At 39.3% G+C, this 24,413-nt stretch overlaps 1 protein-coding gene across 2 annotated transcripts in view; it reads right to left on the reverse strand.

Moving 5' to 3' along the window:
* Positions 1-3,613: 3,613 nt before the first annotated feature.
* HSD17B7 (hydroxysteroid 17-beta dehydrogenase 7) overlaps positions 3,614-24,413 on the reverse strand; it is a 30,474-nt gene continuing 9,674 nt past the window's right edge. The window contains exons 5-9 of one of the 2 annotated variants that reach the window (XM_006076008.4): positions 20,541-20,735; positions 16,582-16,686; positions 15,794-15,850; positions 10,130-10,228; positions 3,614-4,933 (exon numbers count right to left, since the gene is read on the reverse strand). In XM_006076008.4, the coding sequence (XP_006076070.1) occupies positions 4,832-4,933; positions 10,130-10,228; positions 15,794-15,850; positions 16,582-16,686; positions 20,541-20,735 (558 nt within the window). In that variant the 3' untranslated portion in view covers positions 3,614-4,831. Of the gene's footprint in view, positions 4,934-10,129; positions 10,229-15,793; positions 15,851-16,581; positions 16,687-20,540; positions 20,736-24,413 lie in introns of those variants that run through there. The other variant, XM_025287453.3, reaches the window with a different exon arrangement.

Below are 24,413 nucleotides of genomic sequence, written 5' to 3' on the forward strand. Positions count from 1 at the left end.
ATACCACAGTCAACTGGGATTTATCCCAGGGATGCAAGGATTTTTCAATATCTGTAAGTCAATCAACATTATTAATATGATATACCATATTAATAAACTGAATAAAAACCATATAATTATCTCAATGGATGTATAAAAAGTTTTTGACAAAATGAAACATCCACTTTGAATAAGAAATCTCCAGGAAGTGAGCATGCAGGAAACATACTTCAACATAGCAAAGGCCATATATGACAAACCCATGGCTAACTAATGTTCAAAAGTGAATGCATTCCCTCTAAAATCAGGAATAAGACAAGTATGCTGACTCTCATCACTTTTATTCAAAATAGTTTTGGAAGTATTAGCCAAAGGAATCAAAAAAAGAAAACAAAAGGAGTCCAAATTCCAAAGGAAGAAGTAAAACTGTCTGTTTGCCAATGACATGACACCACACATAGAAAATCCTAAAGATGCTGCAAGAAAACTATTACAACTCAATACAAACAATGGTAAAGTTGCAGGATACAAAGTTAATACACAGAAATCTGTTGCATTGCTATACCTTACCAATGAACTATCAGAAACAGTAATTAAGGGAAAAAATCCCATTTACCATTGTATCAAAAGAATAAAATGCCTGGGAATAATCCTACCCCAAGGGGCAAAAAACCTGTACTTCAAAAACTCTAAGATGCTAATGAAAGAAATTGAAAGAGATGGAAAGATATACCATGTTCTTGGATTGAGGAATCAATATTGTTAAAATGACCATACTTCCCAAGGCAATCTACAGATTCAATGCAACACCCATCAAATTACCAACAGTGTTTTCACAGAACAAAAAAAAAAAAAAAAAATTTAATTTGTGTGGAAACACTAAAGGCCATAACAATTTTAAGAAAGAAGAGCAGAGCTGGATAAATCATGTTTCCTGACCTCAAACTAAACTTCAAAGCTACAGTCATCAAAACAGTATGTTACTGGCACAAGAGCAGACATTTAGCTCAAGGAAGAGGATAGAAAGCCCAGAAATAAACCCACATGCTTATGGTCAATTAATCTATGACAAAGGAGGATAGACTATATAATGGAGAAAAGACAGTTTCTTCAATAACTATTGCTGTAAAACCTGGACAGCTATATGTAAAATAATGAAATTATAATGCCCTATACAAAAAAAAAGTCTCAAAATGGATTAAAGACCTAAATGTAAGACTGGATACTATAAAACTCCCAGAGGAAAGCATAGGCAGAACACAGCAATATTTTTGGGGGGATCCATCTCCTGAAAGTGTTAGTAGCTCAGTCACGGCTGACTCTTTGAGATCCCATTGACTGTTGGGGCTCAGCTGATAAAGAATCCGCCTGCAATGCGGGAGACCTGAGTTCGATCCCTGGGTTGGGAGGATCCCCTGGAGAAGGGAAAGGCTACCCACTCCAGTATTCTGGCCTGGAGAATTCCATGTCCATGGGGGTCGCAAAGAGTCGGACATGACTGAGTGAATTTCACTTTCACTTTTGACTGTAGTCCTCCAGGCTCTTAAGTTCATGGAATTCTCCAGGCTAGAGTACTGGAGTGGGTAGCCATTTAATACTCCAGGAAATCTTCCTGACCCAGGGATTGAACCCAGGTCTCCTGCATACTGTAGACAGATTCTTTACCATCTGAGTCATGAGGGAAGCCCTAAAGTAAAGGAAATAAATCAATGCAAAAATAAACAAGTTTGGCCTAATTAAAGCTAAAAGCTTAAAAGCAAAGGAAACCATCAACCAACCTATAGAAAATATTTAAAAATTGTGATTGACAAGGGGTTAATTTGCAATATATACAAATAGCTTATACAGTTCAATATTAAAACAAAATCAAACACCCCAATCAAAAAATGGACAGAAAACCCAAATAGGCATTTCTCCAAAGAAGACATATTGATGGCCAAAATGCATATGAAAAAAAAAACTCAACATGGCTACTTATTCAGTTCAGTTCAGTCGTTCAGTCATGTCTGACTTTTTGGGACCCCATGAATCACAGCACGCCAGGCCTCCCTGTCCATCACCAACTCCCGGAGTTCACTCAGACTCAAGTCCATCAAGTCAGTGATGCCATCCAGCCATCTCATCCTCTGTCGTCCCCTTCTCCTCCTGCCCCCAATCCCTCCCAGCATCAGAGTCTTTTCCAATGAGTCAACTCTTCTCATGAGGTGGCCAAAGTACTGGAGTTTCAGCTTCAGCATCATTCTTCCCAAAGAAATCCCAGGGCTGATCTCCTTCAGAATGGACTGGTTGGATCTCTTTGCAGTCCAAGGGACTCTCAAGAGTCTTCTCCAACACCACAGTTCAAAAGCATCAATTCTTTGGCACTCAGCCTTCTTCACAGTCCAACTCTCACATCCATACATGACCACAGGAAAAACCATAGCCTTGACTAGACGGACCTTTGTTGGCAAATCAAAACTACACTGAAGTATCACCTCACAGCGGTCATAGGTCAGAGTGGCCATCTTCAAAAACTGTACAAATAGTAAATCCTGGAGAGGGTGTGGAAAAAATGGAATCCTCCTATGCTATTAGTGGGAATGTAAATGGGGACAGCCACTATGGAGAAGAGTATGCAGGTTACTTAAAAAACTAAAAATAGTTACCATATGATCCAGCAATCCTAGGCTTCCCTGATAGCTCAGTGGGTAAAGAATCCACCTGCAATGCAGGAGACATGGTTTGATTCCTGGGTTGGAAAGAGCCCCTGGAGGAGGAAATGGCAACCCACTCCAATATTCTCACCTGAAAAACCCCACAGAGGAGCTGGTGGGTCCAGTCCACAGGGTTGCAAAGAGTTGGACATGACTGAGAGACTAAACACAACACCAGCAATCCCACTCCTAGGCATATATCTGGAGGATGAGAACTAACTGGAAAAGATACCCTAACCCTAACCCTAACCCTAACCCTATATTCACAGCAGCACCATTAGCCAAGACATCAAAGGCACCCAACATCCCCTGACAGGTGAATGGATAAAGATGTGGTATATAAAAATGCTCAGCTACTCCTGAGCTCAGCTGACTACTACTCAGCCATTAAAAAGAATGAAATAATGCCATTTGCAGCAACATGGATGGACCTAGAGATTGTCATGAGTGAAATAAGTCAGACAGAGAAAGACAAATATTGCATGATAGCACTTATATGCATAATCTAAAAATTTGATACAATGAACTTATTTAAAACATATAAATAGATTCACAGAGATAGAAAACAAACAGGGTTAAGTAAGGGGATAGCGGGGGAGGGGGATTTAAATTAGCAGTTTGAGAGTAACAGATACACTACAAATAAACAACAGATACAAACTACAAATAAATAAAACAAGGATCTACTATATAGTACAGGGAACTATATATTCAGTAACTTGTAACTATCTATGGTGGAAAAGAATCTGAAAAACTGAATCACTTTGCTGTATACCTGGAAACACTGTAAATCAACTATACTTTAATTTTTTAAAAAAAAATTCCAGAAACAGAGACCACTCTCAGTCAGATGGCATGTGCTCACTCAGTGCCTCACACAGTAATATTTCAGTCATGACACCCTGGCTTATTAATCTCTAAAGAATACTGTGTACTCATCATTCTCAAAAAATGCTCCTTATTCATTCACATATATTATTGCATTTAATTCTCACTTCATATCCATGAACAGAGAATACAGGAAGATTCCACTTCACAGACAAAAAGCTTGAGATCCACAATAAAGTACTTCTTCCCAATTAACAGTGAGTAAACAGAAGAATGAAAACCAGCTCTGTGCTTTCAGCTCTCTAATTTCACCCTTCTTTTTCAAAGAGAATGGAGAGTGGTCAGCTTTCATTTTCATATATGTTTAAAGTTATTAAAAATATCTTTAGCAACAAACTTAGAGAAAGAATAACCAAAATTCCACACTTTAAAACATATAGACATTATATTTACATGTAATTTTTCATATTAACTCATTAAAAATATTACTCTAATATTCCAGATGTTGGTTGAAACACCTAGGCATTTTAGCATTTTGTCTTGACATCATGCAAACTAGTCCTAACCACTTTCGACCACTACTAATACTAAGAGACATTCCATCAGTAATTATTCAATTGAAAAATCTGAGTAAATTCAATGAAACAATTTGAGTAAATCATTTTTGGTCCAGGATTACATCTGCTAAAATATGTCATGAAAACAAGTTGGTCAGTAATAAATTTGTAAACTGTGGTGAAGGTCAGGCCCACTATTAACATGGACTATCTCAATATTAATAAAAGATACTTTGAAAATAAAGGGAAAATAATTCAAGTGGCCCAAATACATATACTTTTGTTACCATGATGATTAATTACATGGGCATCTGTATTAGGATTTTTAAATGTGGCATGTGGAGGAAGAAATAAGGTACAAGACCTAGGAAAACTACTTGTGAAGAACAAGGCTAAGACTGCTACTCAGAGAATGAGTAGTATGTCCTCCTTCTGGGGCAGGTGAAAAGGAGAATCAGTATGTGTCTGTGTCATAATTATTCAAGTCAACACCTCATCCCATGAAGTAGAGCTTGTGCTCTTGTTAGCAGAGCAAACAGATACTCAGTTGGGTGACTCTAGCTCGACTCTGATGTGACATCATCCTTAAAGACTGATAAAATCACAGACATTCTTTTCTCACATGCACACACAAACATAATCATAGAGGTGATTCTGCAATGAAGAGACCGCCAGAAATCACTTTTTACCACAAATGCACATGGTCCAACTCAGGAGAAACCCACACACTCCAGAACCCACAAAAGGCACAATATGTTTCAGAGAGCATCATTTTCAGTTCTGGTTACTGGTTTTTTGAATGGTGACCCTAATCTCCTTTTCAAGTTTCAGTAACTTTTGGTAAAATTTTTCAGCAGTGTCTTCATCAAGGTCCATCTGGAAAAGAAGCAAGATAGGTGTGACTCGAAAGGAAAAATAAACAGTATTTGAATAAAAGGAATCCATTTAAATAACAGGTAAGAGAATCCAAAAAAGGCCCAGTAGGAAAGCTGTGGTGGAAGCCATGTGGGGAATGTTAGGAATCTCAACTTTTTTTTTTTTTAATTACAACTGATACTTACCTCCTAGTAAGTAACTTCTTTAGTAAAACAGCTCTGATCTTAGCTGAACTCACTGCCCTGCAGACGAAAGACTAAGTCTCCAGCCTTCACTGAAGCTAATGGTACCATGGACTAAATTCTGGCCAATGAGATATAAGTGGAAGTGTGCGGTACTACCCAGGACTCTCTTTAAAGATAAAGGTAATGAGGCACCCCTTTCTTTCTCCCTTCTTCACACTGCTCTCCTGAACCATAAAGATGAGGACCATACCTCAGGGATGGCAGAGGGAACCTGGATACCGGACAATCTGCCAAGCTGGCAGGCCAGCCCAAAGCTGCCATTCTCCAAACTGCTTTACATGCAAGAAATATTAGCTTTCATCTTGTTTTATCCACTTTACTTTACATTCTTCTGTTTTATGTAGAAAATTAATTTTAACTGATACATTGTATGCAAAGCAAACTTCCAGCCCCCAAAGCTAAAAGGCTACAAATTAAAGAAAACTTTAAAACCTTTTGGAAAAACATTTACATTCAATCATGTTAGCATTTTTTTTCATGTTGTAACTGGAAGAGGAATTACAGCTCTCTTTAATTCAACCCCATCTTTAAACAGCAGAAAGCTGACTTACTAAAATTAATCAAAGGTTAAAAACAGTCTGCAATGCATTTTCAAGAAATGCTAATACACTCCTTTGGTTTATGGAATTAAACATTTTATCCCCTTGGTAAATCAGCCATTCCTTTGAGATTAATAGATGTTAAGTTCAAACAAATTCTGAGGACCTAAAAGTAAGCTTATTTGTTTACAATCGAGTTCCCAAGGTGGCTTCCCAGGTGGTGCTAGTGGTAAAGAACACGTCTGCCAATGCAGAAGACGCAAGAGATGCTGGTTCAATCCCCGGGTCAGGAAGATCCCCTGGAGAAGGAAATGGCAACCCACTCCAGAATTCCTGCCTGGAGAATCCCATGGGCAGAGGAGCCTGGCAGGCTACAGTCCATGGGGTCTCAAAGAGTTGGACATGACTGAAGCAACAGAGCACATAGCACAGAGTTCCCAAAGAATTTCTTGGGATGTTGTTATGCATTCTTATATTTTAAAAGGAAAAGAAAACATCATACAGTCAAGAGCAACTTAGAAACAGCAGGATGAAACATGTCAGGCGTATTTCCTAACTGTATCAACTTCTCAAAGCCTTTGCTGGCAAAATGTGCATTGTGTGGGTCTCTGAAAGAGGGGGGATATAATATGAAGCATTTCTCAGACTTACTTGGATGACAAATTGCTTTTTGCAAATCTTAAGGAACTAGTATCTCACAGAATATAGTTTGGAAAACACTGGAGGTTCTTAGGTTCATTTTCAGTAAACATATACTATGGGAAGTGGAGAGCATGGTTCCCTTTAGAACTCAAGCTACTGACATATAGACAAGGTCACTGTCAATTATGACTCTGCCTTAGCTAACTTATTTGCTTCAATCCAATTTTCCAGCAAATTTGGAAAACTCAACTGTGGCCACAGGACTGGAAAAGGTCAGTTTTCATTCCAATCCCAAAGAAAGGCAATGCCAAAGAATGTTCAAATTGCCGCACAATTGCACTCATCTTACACACTAGCAAAGTAATGCTCAAAATTCTCCAAGCCAGGTTTCAACAGTGTGTGAAACGTGAACTTTCAGATGTTCAAGCTGGTTTTAGAAAAGCCAGAGGAACCAGAGATCAAATTGTCAACACCCACTGGATCATCGAAAAAGCAAGCAAGTTCCAGAAAAACATCTATTTCTGCTTTATTGACTATGCCAAACAAAGGCTTTGACTGTGTGGATCACAACAAACTGTGGAAAATTCTTAAAGAGATGGAAATACCAGACAACCTAACCTGCCTCCTGAGAAATCTGTATGCAGGTCAAGAAGCAACAGTTGGAACTGGATATGGAACAATAGATTGGTTCCAAATAGAAAAAGGAGTATGTCAAGGCTGTATATTGTCACCATGCTTATTTAACTTATATGCAGAGTACATCATGAGAAATGCTGGACTGGAAGAAGCACAAGCTGGAATCAAGATTGCCAGGAGAAATATAAGTAACCTCAGATATGCAGATGATACCACCCTTATGGCAGAAAGCGAAGAAGAACTAAAGAGCCTCTTGATGAAAGTGAAAGAGGAGTGAAAAAGTTGGCTTAAAACTCAACATTGGAAGTAAGCCAGAAAGAAAAACACCAATACAGTATACTAACACATATATATGGAATTTAGAAAGATGGTAACGATAACCTTGTATGCGAGAGAGCAAAAGAGACACAGATGTATAGAACAGTCTTTTGGACTCTGTGGGAGAGGGAGAGAGTGGGATGATTTGGGAGAATGGCAATGAAACACGTATAATATCATGTATGAAACGAATCACCAGTCCAGGTTCGATGCATGATACTGAATGCTTGGGGCTGGTGCACTGAGACGGCTCAGAAGGATGGTACGGGGAGGGAGATGGGAGGGGGGTTCAGGATGGGGAACACATGTATACCCGTGGCGGATTCATGTTGATGTATGGCAAAACAAATACAATATTGTAAAGTAATTAGCCTCCAATTAAAACAAATAAATTTATATTAAAAAAAAAACTCAACATTGAGAAAATTAGATCATGGCAGCTGGTCCCATCACTTCGTGTCAAATAGATGGGGAAACAATGGAAACAGTGACAGAGTTTATTTTCTTGGGTTCCAAAATCACTGCAGATGGTGATTGCAGCCATGAAATTAAAAGACTCTTGCTCCTTGAAAGAAAAGGTATGACCAACATAGACAGCATATTAAAAAGCAGAGACATTACTTTGCCAACAAAAGTCCACCTAGTCAAAGCTTTGGTTTTTCCAATAGTCATGTATGGATGTGAGAGTTGGACTATAAAGAAAGCTGAGCACCAAAGAACTGATGCCTTTGAACTGTGGTATTGGAGAAGACTCTTGAGAGTCCCTTGGACTGCAAGGAGATCAAACCATCCATCCTAAAGGAAATCAGTGCTGAATATTCATTGGAAAGACTGAGGCTAAAGCTGAAACTCCGATACTTTGACCACCTGATGTGAAGAACTAACACATTTGAAAAGATTCTGATGCTGAGAATGATTGAAGGCAGGAGGAGAAGGGAATGACAGAGGATGAGATGGTTGGATAGCATCACCAACTCAATGGACATGATTTTGAGTAAGCTCTGGAAGTTGATGATGGACAGGGAAGCCTGGCATACTGCAGTCCATGGGGTTGCAAAGAGCTAGACACAACTGAGTGACTGAACTGAACTGAATTTTATTTTATGCCATGCCTCCTCACAATAAGCTAGGCAGTGAAAAATGGGAGGCTGAAATAAACCTTACTCATGACAAAAATATAACAAAATTGATCCTTATGGGGTCACAATAATTTTTTTCATTTTCTACTATGTAAATATGTTTAATTTCATTTTAGATAACAGAGTCTACAAAACACAGCACCCATTTTTCCAAACTCTGTCCCCTGCCTCTTCAAATACTGAACTATTAAAGCTAATAATTGTCATAAGTGGAACACAAAGGGAAGCTAACTTCACTTAGTAAGATGCTTTATATTTCATTCAACTTGTGTCACATTTCTTGAGCACGTACCATGTGCAAGGGAACTTGCCAGGAAGGCGGGTGTGATCCCCCTCTTCACAGAGCTTACCCTTGGAGGAAGGAGCCCACTGCTGTATGAGTTCTACCCAGAACTGGCATTCAGTTCAGTTCAGTTCAGTCACTCAGTCGTGTCCGACTCTTTGCAACCCCATGAATCCTAGCACGCCAGGCTTCCCTGTCCTTCACCAACTCCCGGAGCTCACTCAAACTCATCGATTCAGTGATGCCATCCAGCCATCTCATCCTCTGTCGTCCCCTTCTCCTGCCCCCAATCCCTCCCAGCATCAGAGTTTTTTCCAATGAGTCAACTCTTTGCATGAGGTGGCCAAAGTACTGGAGTTTCAGCTTTAGCATCAGTCCTTCCAAAGAAATCCCAGGGCTGATCTCCTTCAGAATGGACTGGCTGGATCTCCTTGCAGTCCAAGAGACTCTCAAGAGTCTTCTCCAACACCACAGTTCAAAAGCATCAATTCTTCGGCGCTTGGCTTTCTTCACAGTCCAACTCTCACATTCATACATAACTGCTGGAAAAACCATAGCCTTGACTAGATGGACCTTTGTTGGCAAAGTAAATGTCTCTGCCTTTTTATATGCTATCTAGGTTGGTCATAACATTCCTTCCAAAGAGTAAGCGACTTTTAATTTCATGGCTGCAATCACCATCTACAGTGATTTTGGAGCCCAGAAAAATAAAGTCTGACACTGTTTCTGCTGTTTCCCCATCTATTTCCCATAAGTGATGGGACCAGATGACATGACCTTAGTTTTCTGAATGTTGAGCTTTAAGCCAACCTTTTCATTTTCCTCTTTCACTTTCATCAAGAGGCTTTTTAGTTCCTCTTCACTTTCTGCCATAAGGGTGGTGTCATCTGCGTATCTGAGGTTATTTATATTTCTCCCGGCAGTCTTGATTCCAGCTTGTGCTTCTTCCAGCCCAGCATTTCTCATGATGTACTCTGAATATAAGTTAAATAAGCAGGGTGACAATATACAGCCTTGACGTACTCCTTTTCCTATTTGGAACCAGTCTGTTGTTCCATGTCCAGTTCTAACTGTTGCTTCCTGACCTGCATAGGAGGTCAAAAAAATCTAGCATGGAAGCACCTGACTCGATGTAAAAGGTCACATAAAAGCTGAGATCTTAAGAATAAATCGTAGTAATGAATCAGAAAAAAGACAGATAAGAGCAGTTGAGGTGGAGAAAAGGTGTGTCAAGCTGAAAGGCAGGAAAGAGCAGAAAGAAATGAAAATAAGCCAGTGTGATGGCAGAGAGGGGAGACCCACAGAAGAGAAGCTGGGCAGCTGGCAGCATGGTTGGGAACCCAGGGACCAGCCCACCATCAACCTCTTCAATGAAACAAAGCAAAGAGAGTCACCTTTTTGGACGTCACATAATTGCTTCCAAAGCCAGTGGTGGCACTCAGATATTTCACCAGAGGATTGAGAGACTCGGGCTTTTGGTGGAAAAGCCAGACCTGGAAAGGAAGAGGGTGTCAATGACTCTTCTCTTCTGCCCAAAGTGAGTGAGGCTGGAGGGGATTTTTAATCAGCACTTCAGAGAGCCCCAAACAAATTCTGACAACCCTCCTGAATAGCATCAGCTAATTGTGATGCTGGCATGAACCACTACCATAATTTATAGGAAGAAAGAACAGCCCGCTTAATAGTATCCTTTGAAAATTTTTATAAAGTTCCCATATTTAACTGACTTTTCCCTTAATCTTCAAATTAAAGCTCAGGACATGTGAACTGGAGCTCACTCCGAGAGGATCCTCAGCTGACACCACAGCAAAGTACAGGTCACTGATGTAATATTTAATTTTATTAATAGATGACTGTGTACATGTACAACAATCAAAAGATGTACATGGTAGTCAAAACTCTTCCTCCCTTTCAGTTTTCTAGCCACCCAGTTCTCTCTGGAAGCAAGCACTCATGTTAGTATTCTGTATATTCTTCCAAAGAAAATGTATTTGGTTAAAAAAACAAATACATCCATTTCTCTTAGGCAAATGGAAGCAAAATACACACTATTCCACGCTTTACATTTTTCACTTGAACAACAGGCCTTGTAGATACTTTCAAACCAGTACATGAAAATTTCAGTCTCTTTCAAAGTCGCAACCTTCTATGGATGTGCCATAATTTACATAAAGTTTCCAACTGATAACAGAGGTTTTTGCCAGGTTTTGCTATTACAAACATCACTGTGATGAATGATGACTAAATTATTCTATGTAAGTTTGAGGATATCTTATTTATCTTAGATAAATACCAAAGATGGAATTGCTAGGTTTAAAGGTATGTGTATTTATCACATTGCATAATATTGCCAAAGAGCCCTTGACAGAGGCTGTATCAGTCTACTCTCTCCAGCAGTGTGGCAGAGTGCTCATTTCCCTACGCCCCTGCCAATATAGCATCAATATATTAAACTTTCTAATCTTTGCTAATCAGAGGTGAAAGTTTTTCATTATAGTTTTAATTTGCATTTCTCTTCGTATAAGATTAGGCATTTCTTCATATGATTACAAGTTTCAAAACTCGGTTCATGTCCTCTGCCCATTGTTCCAATAGGTTGTTTTCCTTGATTTGTTGATGTTCCTTTAACAATTAAGAAAATTTAGTAATTGTAGTAAATTACTAGTAAATTTAGTAAATTTTAGTAAAATTTAGTAAGTAATTTCCAGTTAATCAAAATTGTAGTTTTGATTTGCATTTCTCTGATAATGAGCGATGTTGAGCATCTTTTCCTGTGTTTGTTAGCCATCTGTATGTCTCCTTTGGAGAAATGTCTGTTTAGGTCTTTATCCCACTTTTTGATTGGGTTGTTTGTTTTCCTGGTATTGAGTTGTATGAGCTGCTTGTATATTTTGGAAATTAATCCTTTGCCAGTTGTTTCATTTGCTATTACTTTCTCACACTCTGAGGGGTGTCTTTTCACCTTGCTTATAGTTTCCTTTGCTGTGCAAAAGCTTTTAAGTTTAATCAGGTCCCACTTGTTTCCTTTTGTTCTTATTTCCATTACTCTAGGAGGTAGGTCATAGAGGATCTTGCTTTGATTTATGTCATCGAGTGTTCTGCCTGTTTTCTTCTATGGGTTTTATAGTTTCTGGTCCTACATTTACACCTTTAATCCATTTTGAGATTATCTTTGTGTATGGTGTTAGGAAGTGTTCTAATTTCATTCTTTGACATGTAGCTGTCCAGTCTTCCCAGCACCAGGTACTGAAGAGGCTGTCTTTGCCCCCTTGTATATTCTTGCCTCCTTTGTCAAAAATAAGGTACCCACTGGGTTTATTTCTGGGCTTTCTATCTTGTTCCATTGGTCTATATTTCTGTTTTTGTGCCAGTACCATACTATCTTGATGACTGTAGCTTTGTAGTATAATATGAAGTCAAGAAGGTTGATTCCTCCAGCTCCATTTTTCTTTCTCAAGACTGCTTTGGCTATTCAGGGTCTTCTGTGTTTCCATATGAATTGTGAAATTTTTTGTTCTAGTTCTGTGAAAAACGCCATTGGTAATTTGATAGGGATCACATTGAATCTGTAGGTAGCATTTGGTAGTATAGTCATTTTCACAATATTGCTTCTTCCTACCCAGGAACATGGAATATCTCTTCATCTGTTTATGTCATCTTTGATTTCTTTCATCAGTATCTTATGATTTTCACCAGCTAGAATGACCATCATCAAAAAAGTCTACAGACAATAAATGTTGGAGAGGGTGTGGAGAAAAGGGAATGCTCTTGCACTATTGGTGAGAATGTAAATTGATACAGCCACTAAGGAAGATGGTATGGAGGTTCCTTAAAAAACTAAGAATAAAACCACCATATGACCCAGCAATCCCACTCCTAAGCATTTACCCTGAGAAAACCCTGAGGAGGAAAAAGACACATGTATCCCATTGTTTATTGCAGCACTATTTACAATAGCTAGAACATGGAAGCAATCTAGATGCCCATCAACAGATGAATGGATAAAGAAGCTGTAGTACATATACACATGGAATATTACTCAGACATAAAAAGGGATGCATTTGAGTCAGTTCTGATGAGGTGGGTACACCTAGAAACTATTATACACACAAGTGAGTCAGAAAGAGAAAGAGAAAGATCATATTCTAATGCACATATACAGAGTCTAGAAAAATGGTTCTGAAGAATTTATTTACAGGGCAGCAATGAAGAAAGAGACATAGAGAATAGATTTATGGACACAGAGGGAAGGAGAGGGTTTGATGCATGGAAAGAGTTACATGGAAACATATTACCATATGTAAAATAGATAGCCAATGGGGATTTGCTGTATGGCTCAGGAAACTCAAACAGGGGCTCTGTATCAACCTAGAGGGGTGAGATGGGGAGGAAGATGGGAGGGAGGTTCAAAAGGGAGGGGATATATGTATACCTATTGCTGATTCATGCTTGACAGAAAACAACAAAATTCTGTAAAGCAATTATCCTTCAATAAAAAAATTTTTTAAAAAAGCAAGTGCTTTGTAAGCGTAGGTGAAAGAGGGCCACATCTTTTGTTCTTTGCTTACACGAGGCCTCAAAATCTTTTTTTTCCCATATTTTATTGTATTTTTTTATTGAAACATAATGGCTTTAAAATAGTGTGTTAGTTTCTGCTGTACAATGAAGTGAGAAGTTAATCAGCTATATGCTTATCAAGTTCTAATGCTTTAGTTAAACTCCAAAAACTTTTTTGTACTGTTTTGTTTTTAACAGGATTTTATAATGTGAGCCAAGCATTTTATGGAATGACCAATGCATAAAATAAAATAAACTATATAGTCTTATCTTTGTGATGGAAAAAAAAGAAAAGAAAATTTAACCTTTATCTATGTTATGGGTAGCAGGTATTTTTCTTCCATTTTGTGGCAAATCTTTTGAGTATCTATATAGTGAGAATTTTAGTCATGTATTTTTTTTTTTTTACTTTTATTTAATCAAATTTTTCAGTTTTCTAGAGTTCCTGGGAATAGTTAAGCCTCTGCACTCTTAAATTATTTTAAAATGTCCCCACATTTTTTTCCAAGTAACTATACATTCTTACTTTTATACATAAATCTTATAGTTTACCTAGAATTTTATTTGACTATAAGGTATGTAGAAAGGATCCTATTCTATTTTTTGGCAGCATTTGTTGAATAAACCATCTTTACCCTCACTGACTTTCTGCATCATTATAATATACCAAACACCTATATGCTTTGGGCCTATCCTAAACTTTCTATTTTATTCCACTGAGCTGTCAGTTCACATGCCAACACTACTTTATTTTCATTAAGATGGTTTTCTTTAAAATCTTAAATGCTGAAATACACAAAATCCTTTACAATAAGCCTTCTCTCGCTTACTCCTGTAATACCTATTTTACAGCTAATAATAAAAGGCTTAGGCAAGTAAAAAATGTGCCCAAGGGTTCACAGTCAGAAACTGGAGAACTGAAATTTGAACAGAAGTACTATAATTCTACAGTCCACATTCTTAACTACTGTATTCTAGGCCACTCAAGTTCAGCCCATTTAAGGAGATAAAATTTATTCAACCAAAGGTTGAAGAGATTCTTGCTACATATGTGGTGTGCTCAAACCCTTATCTGTATCCCCAGCATATACAATCATCGCTAAGTGGTAATGACATCCTACTCATCCACACTGAAGGAAATTACAGCAGGTCACAAACTTTTTGAACATGATTCTGGGGGCATGCCGCTCATCTTATCAAATTCAACCTATCCTTCAGAGCCCAAATAAGTCGGACTCAGTAAGTAGAGCCTGCTCCAACTGGTCCAGCCCCATGGTGATCCTCCTTTCTGGTCATTCCTAGAGTACTTGCCACCAGATGATAGAATGTCTTATTTTCTTGTCTATTTTCCCTATTCATTCTTTTTTTTAAACATGACTCTAAGCTCCTTAGCAACTGGAGATTCTGAATTTTAACTATTCCTACTCCTCTGACACAATATATACTTGACCTCTAGATTTGCCTTTCAGTGTCATAAACGTGTAAGGAGTAACCCCTAAATGATCATTCATTATTCTAAATGGCTTGACAAATATATTAAGAAATAAGTAAAATTAGTTTAAAAGTATTTGCTTCTATTATCAATTTGTCTCTCTACAATAAATGCATTTCTTTCTGCAACGTTTACCAGAACAAGAGTGCCAAGTCAATTCCCTTAGTGTTTTCCTGAGTTAATTTCAACTCAGCTATGATTTAAGAATCTGTTAAGTATGAACACTATAGTGATAGGACCTCAGGTTTCCAAAATACAAAGCAAAAGTCCTGAGGGAGCTAAGTGGAGTGAGGGAAACACACACACAGAACTGACTTTTAATACAGTGGAATTTCAACCAGATGGTATAAAGCACAGAGGACAAATACATTTCATCTTGTATGACAATTCTCATCCACTGGTAGAGAATGTCTTTGGGGCCTTTAGTTGAAAAATATTCAGAGACATCATTTATGTACAACAGAACAGAGTATTATGATCCATTAGTAAGGTCTGCCATTGATGAGGAAACACATGCAGTCCATCTGCATGAGTGGCTTAAGGAAACAAACTGGTTTCTAATCAAGTTAGTAACTCAATTCTCTATTATTAATACAGGAAAAGAGAGTCTTCATATTGGGAAATGGAGCTGGGCTTTGTTGCCTCTACTCTTGACCCATGAAACACACCTTCGCCGTGGGAAATCTCACACTGACTGCCCAGCCAACATCTTGCTTTGCCTGTCCCGACAGGACTCCATGCTCCGCTCTCCTCTGGCTGCTCATGTCTCTTGCTTCGACACAAGCGCTGACCCCAGAAGCATGGTTCTCGGTGCCAGAAAACATACTGAACTTTCAAAGTTCACTCCTAATGACCAGCATTTCACCTTATGATTCACCTTAGTCCTAAACAGGACCGTGCTTATACAGAGCCTGTTCTCATCTTTTCTGTTAAGATTGTTTCTAATCCAGTGAACTTACAGTCTACATCTGTGAAGTGAATACAACATGTTAAAACTCTAGTAACATACCAGTGCTTCTGTTCCATTGTGAGGTGTCAACGTGAACGCATTTGCAAAAAAGCGTAACTGAGAAAAAGAAAACAGTAGTCATTCTGTGGTGGTCTAGAGTCACAAAAGTATTATCCATTTAAATGTTAAAAAAAGACAAACTGCATTTCTTATTATAGAGCATTTTTTCAGTTTCAGAAAATAAATTGAAACAAGAAATAATTTCCATCAGTTAATCTCCATTACTCCAAGTCAACCACTTTTAACATGAAGGCATATGTCCTTCTCATCTTTTTCCCATGCCTGCCATAAACAGGATACTTCTTCCTGAGCTCTACAAGGGAAGGACATTTCCTGAAAGCAGCATTTTCTAATGAGTGCTGGAGGGATGCTCAAAATACAAACAAAACAAACAAGCAAAAACATGATACTGTGATCATACAATGCACAATCATACCCTCCTTGGGAAATTTTAATGCAAGTGACTATATTAAAAGCTCAGAGAAATCCAGTTTGATATCACTTAACACAGGTTTCTCAAAATTATATAATCATAGAACTGGGCTATATGGTGCATGATCAAAGAAACATTCGCTTAACAAACAGTGCACACTAAGATGGAGGTACAGTGGGAGTATCAGGCAGTATGAAGCAGAGATTACATGGTAACATCAAAACTTTTGAGTGAAATGGAATTCTGCTACCTTCAAGTTCAATTACTTAAAGCACTTCCCAACCCTTAATCACATCTTATTGGTTCCAACTTGAACAGCTTAAGTAAATCAAGAGAAGACACAGGTATCACTTACCAGCCATATGATTGGCATGATTAACATCCACACAAAGGGGGGTAGAATTCCATAGGTCAAATTGGTCAGCATCGTACCTGGGCACACTACACTGGAATACAGACCCTGGGGGCACAGAGAGGGGTAGCAGTTCATTTTAATTCAATACACATTGAGCCTGCCTCTATGTCAGTTAATAAAGGAGAAACACAAATGAGCCAGGAAGCCAGGACACCAAGGCTTGATGCTCTAGGCTGTCCTTGCAGCTGGGTAGACCATTTTAGTTTAAGAATCACGTACTGAAAACTCACTATGAGAGGCACTCAATAAAGTCTTTTATTCTCAAGTAACTCAGAGAACAAAGAGTAACCAAGCTTGAAGCTGGATGAGAAAAGCAGGACTGGTTACCTGAGTTTTCCATGGCTTAACTGAAGATCAGTTGACCAATCAAAATGAGCAGTGAGAGATAAGAGAGCCATACAAAGAAAGTTTTTGCCTGAAAGAAGTTTCTACTCTAGTAAATAGAGACAGCTAAACCTCAAGTGTGTCTCTGTTTCCTGCAGGAACACAAGCCCTAGGGCTCTAGCTCGAGGCACCAGAGAGGTGGGTATGATTCCACAAAGACTTCTAACTGAGGATCTCTAAATCAGGTCCTTAGCCCTGGACTCATCATTTTAAAAAGACCTGTTTTATAAAAAGAGCCCCAGTTAACACATGGCACATATTAATAATAGAAAGGGTGCTTGATGGTCTATAGTAATCCTTAGAACACTGGGATTTGTTTTACTAGTTTACTTGGTTTAATTTTCACCACATTTCACCTTATTTTGATATTGACTATTTTAATTCATGGGCTTCCCTGCTGGCTCAGCTGGTAAAGAATCTGCCTGCAATGTGGGAGACCTGGGTTCTATCCCTGGGTTGGGAAGATCCCCTGGAGAAGGGAAAGGCTACCCACTCCAGGATTTCAGCCTGGAGAATGCCATGGACTGTATAGTCCTTGGAGTCGCAAACATGAAGTCAGTTGGACACGACTGACTTTTACTTTTGCTTTCACTTTAATTCATATTTTTATTACTTTTAACTTTTTTTTTTCCTTTTAAACAAAAATAGAAAGTGCCAGGATAGCACAGTCAGTTCAGGGGACAGAAAGCACCCTGAGTATCAGAAGCTAGAAGGCTGGCTTCCTTTATTCACTGCTGCAGGGCCTGGCGGTGCCTGACGTGGATAATTTAGACCTGAGAATCCCCTTGATTGACCAGCAGTCCTCTGAAAAAAGTCAGGAACTTTACAGACCAAAAATTCTTCCCAAATATTTTGCCCCAAAGATAGCTAAGGAGAATTTCTTAATCTGGGAACTAGCCAGGGACAGTTAGGACCTATTCAGCCCTAAATGAAGACATCTGTGAACTAAAATCCAGGGCTTTCAACACACACGACTTTCTGACATTGAGCAACAAAAGAAACAAGCAAGGAGGCCATCTTATCTAAACTGAAGTCCCTTTACACATTTGACCTGAAGGAATGAGCGTGACGACCCTGAGTATTTCTCAAGGCTGTGTGACAGGAATAGTCATTCATGGACAGGTAAAGTCTATCAGGCAGCCTATGCTGCTGCTTGGAGAAGGCAATGGCACCCCACTCCAGTACTCTTGCCTGGAAAATCCCATGGATGGAGGAGCCTGGTAGGCTGCAGTCCATGGGGTCGCGAAGAGTCGGACACGACTGAGCGACTTCATTTTCACTTTTCACTTTCATGCATTGGAGAAGGAAATGGCAACCCACTCCAGTGTTCTTGCCTGGAGAATCCCAGGGACGGGGGAGCCAGGTGGGCTGCCGTCTATGGGGTCGCACAGAGTGCCAAGCCGCTTCAGCCGTGTCTGACTCTGTGCGACCCCATAGACGGCAGCCCACCTGGCTCCCCCGTCCCTGGGATTCTCCAGGCAAGAACACTGGAGTGAGTTGCCATTTCCTTCTCCAATGCATGAAAGTGAAAAGTGAAAGTGAAGTCGTTCAGTCGTGTCCGACTCTTCGCGACCCCATGGACTGCAGCCTTCCAGGCTCCTGCGTCCATGGGATTTTCTAGGCAAGAGTACTGGAGTGGGGTGCCATCGCCTTCTCCCAGGCAGCCTATAGGGATCAACATTTCCAGTCACACAAGTCTTCGAAGGGAGGTAGTTCTTTCTTAGCTACTTCTTTCTTCACAAAAGCCAAGGTAGAACCATCATGAGCTACAAACCAATCACACAGATTTTAAAGGAGCTGGCAGCATTAGCTAAATCTTTTTTTTTTTAAGAGATGATATCCCAAAACTTGACAATTGAGACAAGCAAAATTTCAGAGCTTTTTATGAAAAAAGAAGCTAAATCCACTCTGACCTTATCCCTAAAAGGGAGTTTCCAGAGGACAAGCAGTTGTGACAAGTTTTTAAACATCCCAAGAAATCTCAGGAGGAGACTCACATGTGGACCAACACACTGAGCCTGAATAATAACAATAATAACAACAGCCAACAAACAAACACATAAGCACATGCACAAACAGATGCAGACCACATGACCAGATACCTACACCCATGGGCACATAACCACACATAGTCACCTTCATACACATGTTCACAAGCCCACAAAACCCACACATGTGCACGTGGCTAGGCATACTCACGCATGTATGCATGCACATAAGTACACATATGTACAGAAACACACACACACACAGGCACATTCTAACACAAAACATTGTTGTCAATGCTTCATACCACTCCAATCACTCAATCCTCCCAGCAAATCTATGAGGCAAACACTATTAGTAATTCTGTTTCTCAGATGAGGAAACTGGAAGTACAAAGACATTAAATAATCTGTCCGAAGTGACAGAGCCAGAATTCAAAAGCAGTTCTAGAGAATGTGCTCATAGCTTCTACTTTTATACCATCATCTTCTCTAAGAGGTTTACTCCTAAGAGCCAGTTCTCAGAAGTGAGAATTCCAGCTGATGAAGGTCTCCATTCTAGAATCAACCAGATCTAAACCATTACATAAGGTTTAGACTGCTGTATCTAATGGATGATGGAAAACAGCCCCTTAAGGGCAAATAGTTTCTGCACTGTCTTTTATTTCTCCTTCCTCCTCAATTTTCAGCCTGGGTCAGTACCCTAAAAATGGCCAGCTTTTGTAAATATTGTCGGAGTTAAATTTCTCCCCAGTCCCATATTCAAAAAACACAGTCAAAGCAAGCAAAGGAAAATGCCCACAGGAGAGACTGGAGATTTCCAGTTAAAATTTTGGACCTGGGCAAGAGAAACATACAAAGAAGCACTAAGTTCCAGACCACAGAAGCCAGCATGTCTGACAAGGGTTGCTCTCTAAACCCAGTCCTCAAAAGACAGACCTCTGCAGCCTCACCAGAGATCCTCACTCTCCAAGGGCTTTCTAACTGCCAGCTGTCCTGTAACACTGGATATAACACTGGAAGCAGCACGGCTTTATGGGAAAAGTCCAAGCTTGAAGTTAGACAGCCTTGAGCTCAGCTCTGGGCTCTACCCTTTACTGACTGTGTGACTTCTGGGTAAATGACTTTAATAAGGACTCCAAACTTTAGTGTCCTCGTATGAAAATGGAAATGCTCAGACCCACCTCACTGTGACGGGAAAGGTATTAAGTGACACACACAGCAAATGCTTAATAGGAGCTACTGATATCGTTATCATTCTGTTATATAAATTATAGCTCCAGAGGAGCTACAGACTGGTAAATGAACCCCCATATACCTACAAGTCTGGAGCTCATTATCTCTGCCCTAAAACTTCCTATACATCAACTGCCACTCTTTGTCATGTCTTACCTTGTCCTCACAGCAATCCTGCTCAAGAAACAATATTTCATCTTCACACTACAATAGGGAGCCAGCCATTTTACTAAGCAATCAGTGCTGGTTCAGCAAACACTGCCCTGCCATCTCCATATTGCTGAGACAGGCTACCTGATGGTTGAAGTGTCTGTTCAAAGCCACACTCAGAAGGTCAATAGCGTATTTGGAAGAGCTGTAGGGCTCCTGGCCTTTGCTGTGCTGGACATCCTCAAGGCTGAAATTAGATTTCTTTGCATTGCGAGATGATGTCCAAATGAGCTGAGATGGACTCTCACTGTGACACAGGAGAGATTCTAGTTCCTGAATCTGGATGAGGAATAAAAGAAACAAAAAAAAGTATCAAAATATACTAAGGGATTACAAGATAACAATTTTGAAACCAATATAAATGTAGACTAGAATTGAACAGGTGTGCCATTGGTAGAGTGGGCCACAAGTAAGCAAGAGAAGGAGTTTAGACTGATCCATGTGGCAAGGGATTAGAGTCAGAGACATCAGTGTGAACTCATGTTTAGCTTAATAAAGATTCAGATGGTTACATACAAAATATTTATAGATATTTATATATAAATGGGTTAGCATGCACATAGATATTTCCTTGAATTCCAGAAAAACATCTACATCTGTTTCATCAATTACGCTACAGCCTTTGACTGTGTGCATCATAACAAACTGTGGAAAGCTCTTAAAGAGATGGGAACACCAGACCATCTTACCTATCTCCTGAGAAATCTGTATGTGGGTCAAGAAGCAACAGTTAGAACCCTGTATGGAACAACCAATTAGTTCAAGTTTGAGAAAGGAGTACGACAGGGCTGTCCGCTGTCACCCTGTTTGTTTAACCTATGTGCTGGGCGTATCATGAGAAATGTCAGGCTGGATGAGTTACAAGCTGGAATCAAGATAGGAGGGAGAAACAGCAACAACTTCAGATATGCAGATGATACCACTCTAATGGCAGAAAGCAAAGCAGAACTAAAGAGACTCTTGACGAGGGTGAAGGAGAAGAGTGAAAGAGCAGGCTTAAAACTCAATATTAAAAACACTAAGATCATGGCATCCAGCCCCATTACTTCATGGCAAATTGAAGGGGAAATGGTGGAAGCAGTGACAGATATCCTCTTCTTGGGCTCTAAAATCACTGTGGAAGGTGACTGCAGCCATGAAATCAGAAGACGGTTGCTTCTTGGCAGGAAAGCTATGACAAAGCTAGACAGTATGTTGAAAAGCAGAGACATTACTCGCCAAAAAGGTCTGTATAGTCAAGGTGATGGTCTTCCCAGTAGTCACATATGGTTGTGAGGACTGGACCATAAAGAATGCAGAATGCCAAAGAATTGATGCCTTCAAACTGTGGTGCTGGAGAAGACTCCTGAGAATCCCTTGGACAGCAAGATTATACTAGTCAAATCCTAAGGAAAGTCAACCCTGAATATTCATTGGAAGGACTGATGCTGAAGCTGAAGCTCCAGCATTTTGTCCTCTGATGTAAACAGCCAACTCACTGGAATAGTCCCTAACGCTGGCAAAGATGGAGGGCAGAAAGAGAAGAGGGCATCAGAGGATGAGATGGCTGGATGGCATATAAAATGGACATGAACTTGGGCAAGCTTTGGGAGATGGTGAGGGACAGGGAGGCCTGGTGTGCTACAGTTCCATGGGGCCGCAGAGAGTCAGACATGACTGGGAGACTGAACAAAAACAAGATATGTCCTTGCTCTGTGAGCTGAGAGGGCCTACAAGCACATGCTATCTCAACAGCAAGGAGCACCAGATCTTGGTTTCTAATACCATCCTCCAATAAAAGGAAACAGATCTCCTCAGAGAAATGTCTGCTTCTGAGACTGGGATAGGAAATATATAACGTGAGTCTTAAACATCATGTGGTGTCAGGAAGGACATGCACAAAACAAAACCCAAAAGCCACAGTGATGAGGCTATGTCAAAGATATAGAAGTACCACAGGATATAAAGCCTAGAAGTAAACCCACGCACCTACGGTCAAATGATCTACAAGGGAGGGAAGCACATAGCGTGAAAAGAAGGTCTCTTCAGTAACTGGCATGGGGAAGACTGGACAGCTACATGCAAGTGAATGAAATTAAAACATCCTCTAATACCACATTCAAAAATAAACTCAAAATGGATGAAAGATCTAAATGTAAGACCAGATACTATAAAACTCCTGTAGGAAAACGTAGGCAGAACATTCTTTGACATAAATCGCAGCAATATCTTTTTGGATACACCTCCTAGAGTAATGAAAATAAAAACAAAGCTAAACAAATGGAATCTAGTTAAACTTAAAAGCATTTGCACAGCAAAGGAAACTATAAGTAAAACAATAAATTGAAAAAATAAATATAAAAAAATACAACCTACAGAATGAGAGAAAATACTTACAAACAATGCAACCCATAAGGGATTAATTCCAAAATACACAAACAGCTTATTCAGCTCAATATCCAAAAACAAACAACTCCATCAAAATATGGGTAGACGATCTAAACAGACATTTCTCCAAAGAAGATACACAGATGGCCAAAAGGCATACGACAAGATTTTTAACATCAGTCATTATTAGAGAAATGCTAATCAAAACTATTAATACAATGAGGTATCACCTCACACCAGTCTACAAATAACAAATGCTGGAATGGGTACAGAGAAAAAGGAAACCTCTTAAACTGCTGATGGGAATATAAATTGGTACAGCCACTATGGAGAACAGTACGACAGAGCTCTATTAAAAACAGAGCTATTTGGCAAAACTAATACAATTTTGTAAAGTTTAAAAATAAAATAAAATTAAAAAAAATAAAATTAAAAAAAAAATAAAAAAAACAGAGCTACCAAAACATACTTCAAAAAGACATGTTCACCATGATGCACGTTGCTGCACTGTTTCCAATAGCCAAGACGTGGAAACCACCTAAATGCCCACCGATAGATGAATGGATAAAGATGTGGTGTGTGCACACACACATGCACACATATCACTCAGCCATAAAATGAACAAAATAATGCCATCTGCAGCAACGTGGATGAACCTAGAGATTATCATACTAAGTGAAATCAGAGAAACACAAATACATGATATCACGTATATGTGAAATCTAGAAAAAAGTGACACAAAAGGATTTACGTACAAAATAGAAATAGACTCACAGACATAGAAAACAAATTTGCAGTTACCCAAGGGGAAAGGTGGGGGAGACACACTACTATATATAAAATAAGATAACCAACAGGGACTATAGAGCACAGAGAACTATACTCAATATTTTGTAATAACCTATACAGGAAAAGAATCTGAAAAAGAAGATATGTGTGTATATAGATGTACATATGCATGTATATATAACTTAATCATTTTTCTGTACCCCTGAAATTAACACAACATTGTAAATCAACTATACTTCAATAAAAGTTTTTGAAAAAGACATAAAAGTTCCAACTGAAAGAGGTCCAATGGCCCAAGCTAAAATCATTCGAGTAAGAAAATAATGTTTATAATTCAAAGGAGAAAATGCATATCCATGAATCTGCATGGATGTAACAAATGCCTTTATTCAGCTTTACTAAGGAATAATAGGCCAATAAATAAGTGGCTGAATCAAGAATTAAGTGGAGGAGAACAGACATATCTCCCTTGCAGAAAAACTCCAAATAATTCATATAGCTGCTCCATGGTTAAGAAGGCCAAGCACAACCAAGTGTGGGCTACACAAAGTAACTCTCTTCCACAAGACTACTATATGTAACGGGAGAACGAAGCAACTTTACAAAGGAAAAACCTGACAGACAGTACTTCAAGTCAGCGGATCAAAGAGAACGTCAACACTGATAAGACATACTGACAGGACGAGAGGACACTGGCGCGCTCTCTCTGTGGCCTCCCTTTCAAAAACACATTTTCTCAAACCTAATCATGAGGAAAACAGACACATCCCAATAAGGAACCATGTACACAACACCTGAGCA

This window comes from Bubalus bubalis, chromosome 6 (assembly GCF_019923935.1).
Source record: "Bubalus bubalis isolate 160015118507 breed Murrah chromosome 6, NDDB_SH_1, whole genome shotgun sequence".
Lineage (NCBI taxonomy): Eukaryota > Metazoa > Chordata > Mammalia > Artiodactyla > Bovidae > Bubalus > Bubalus bubalis.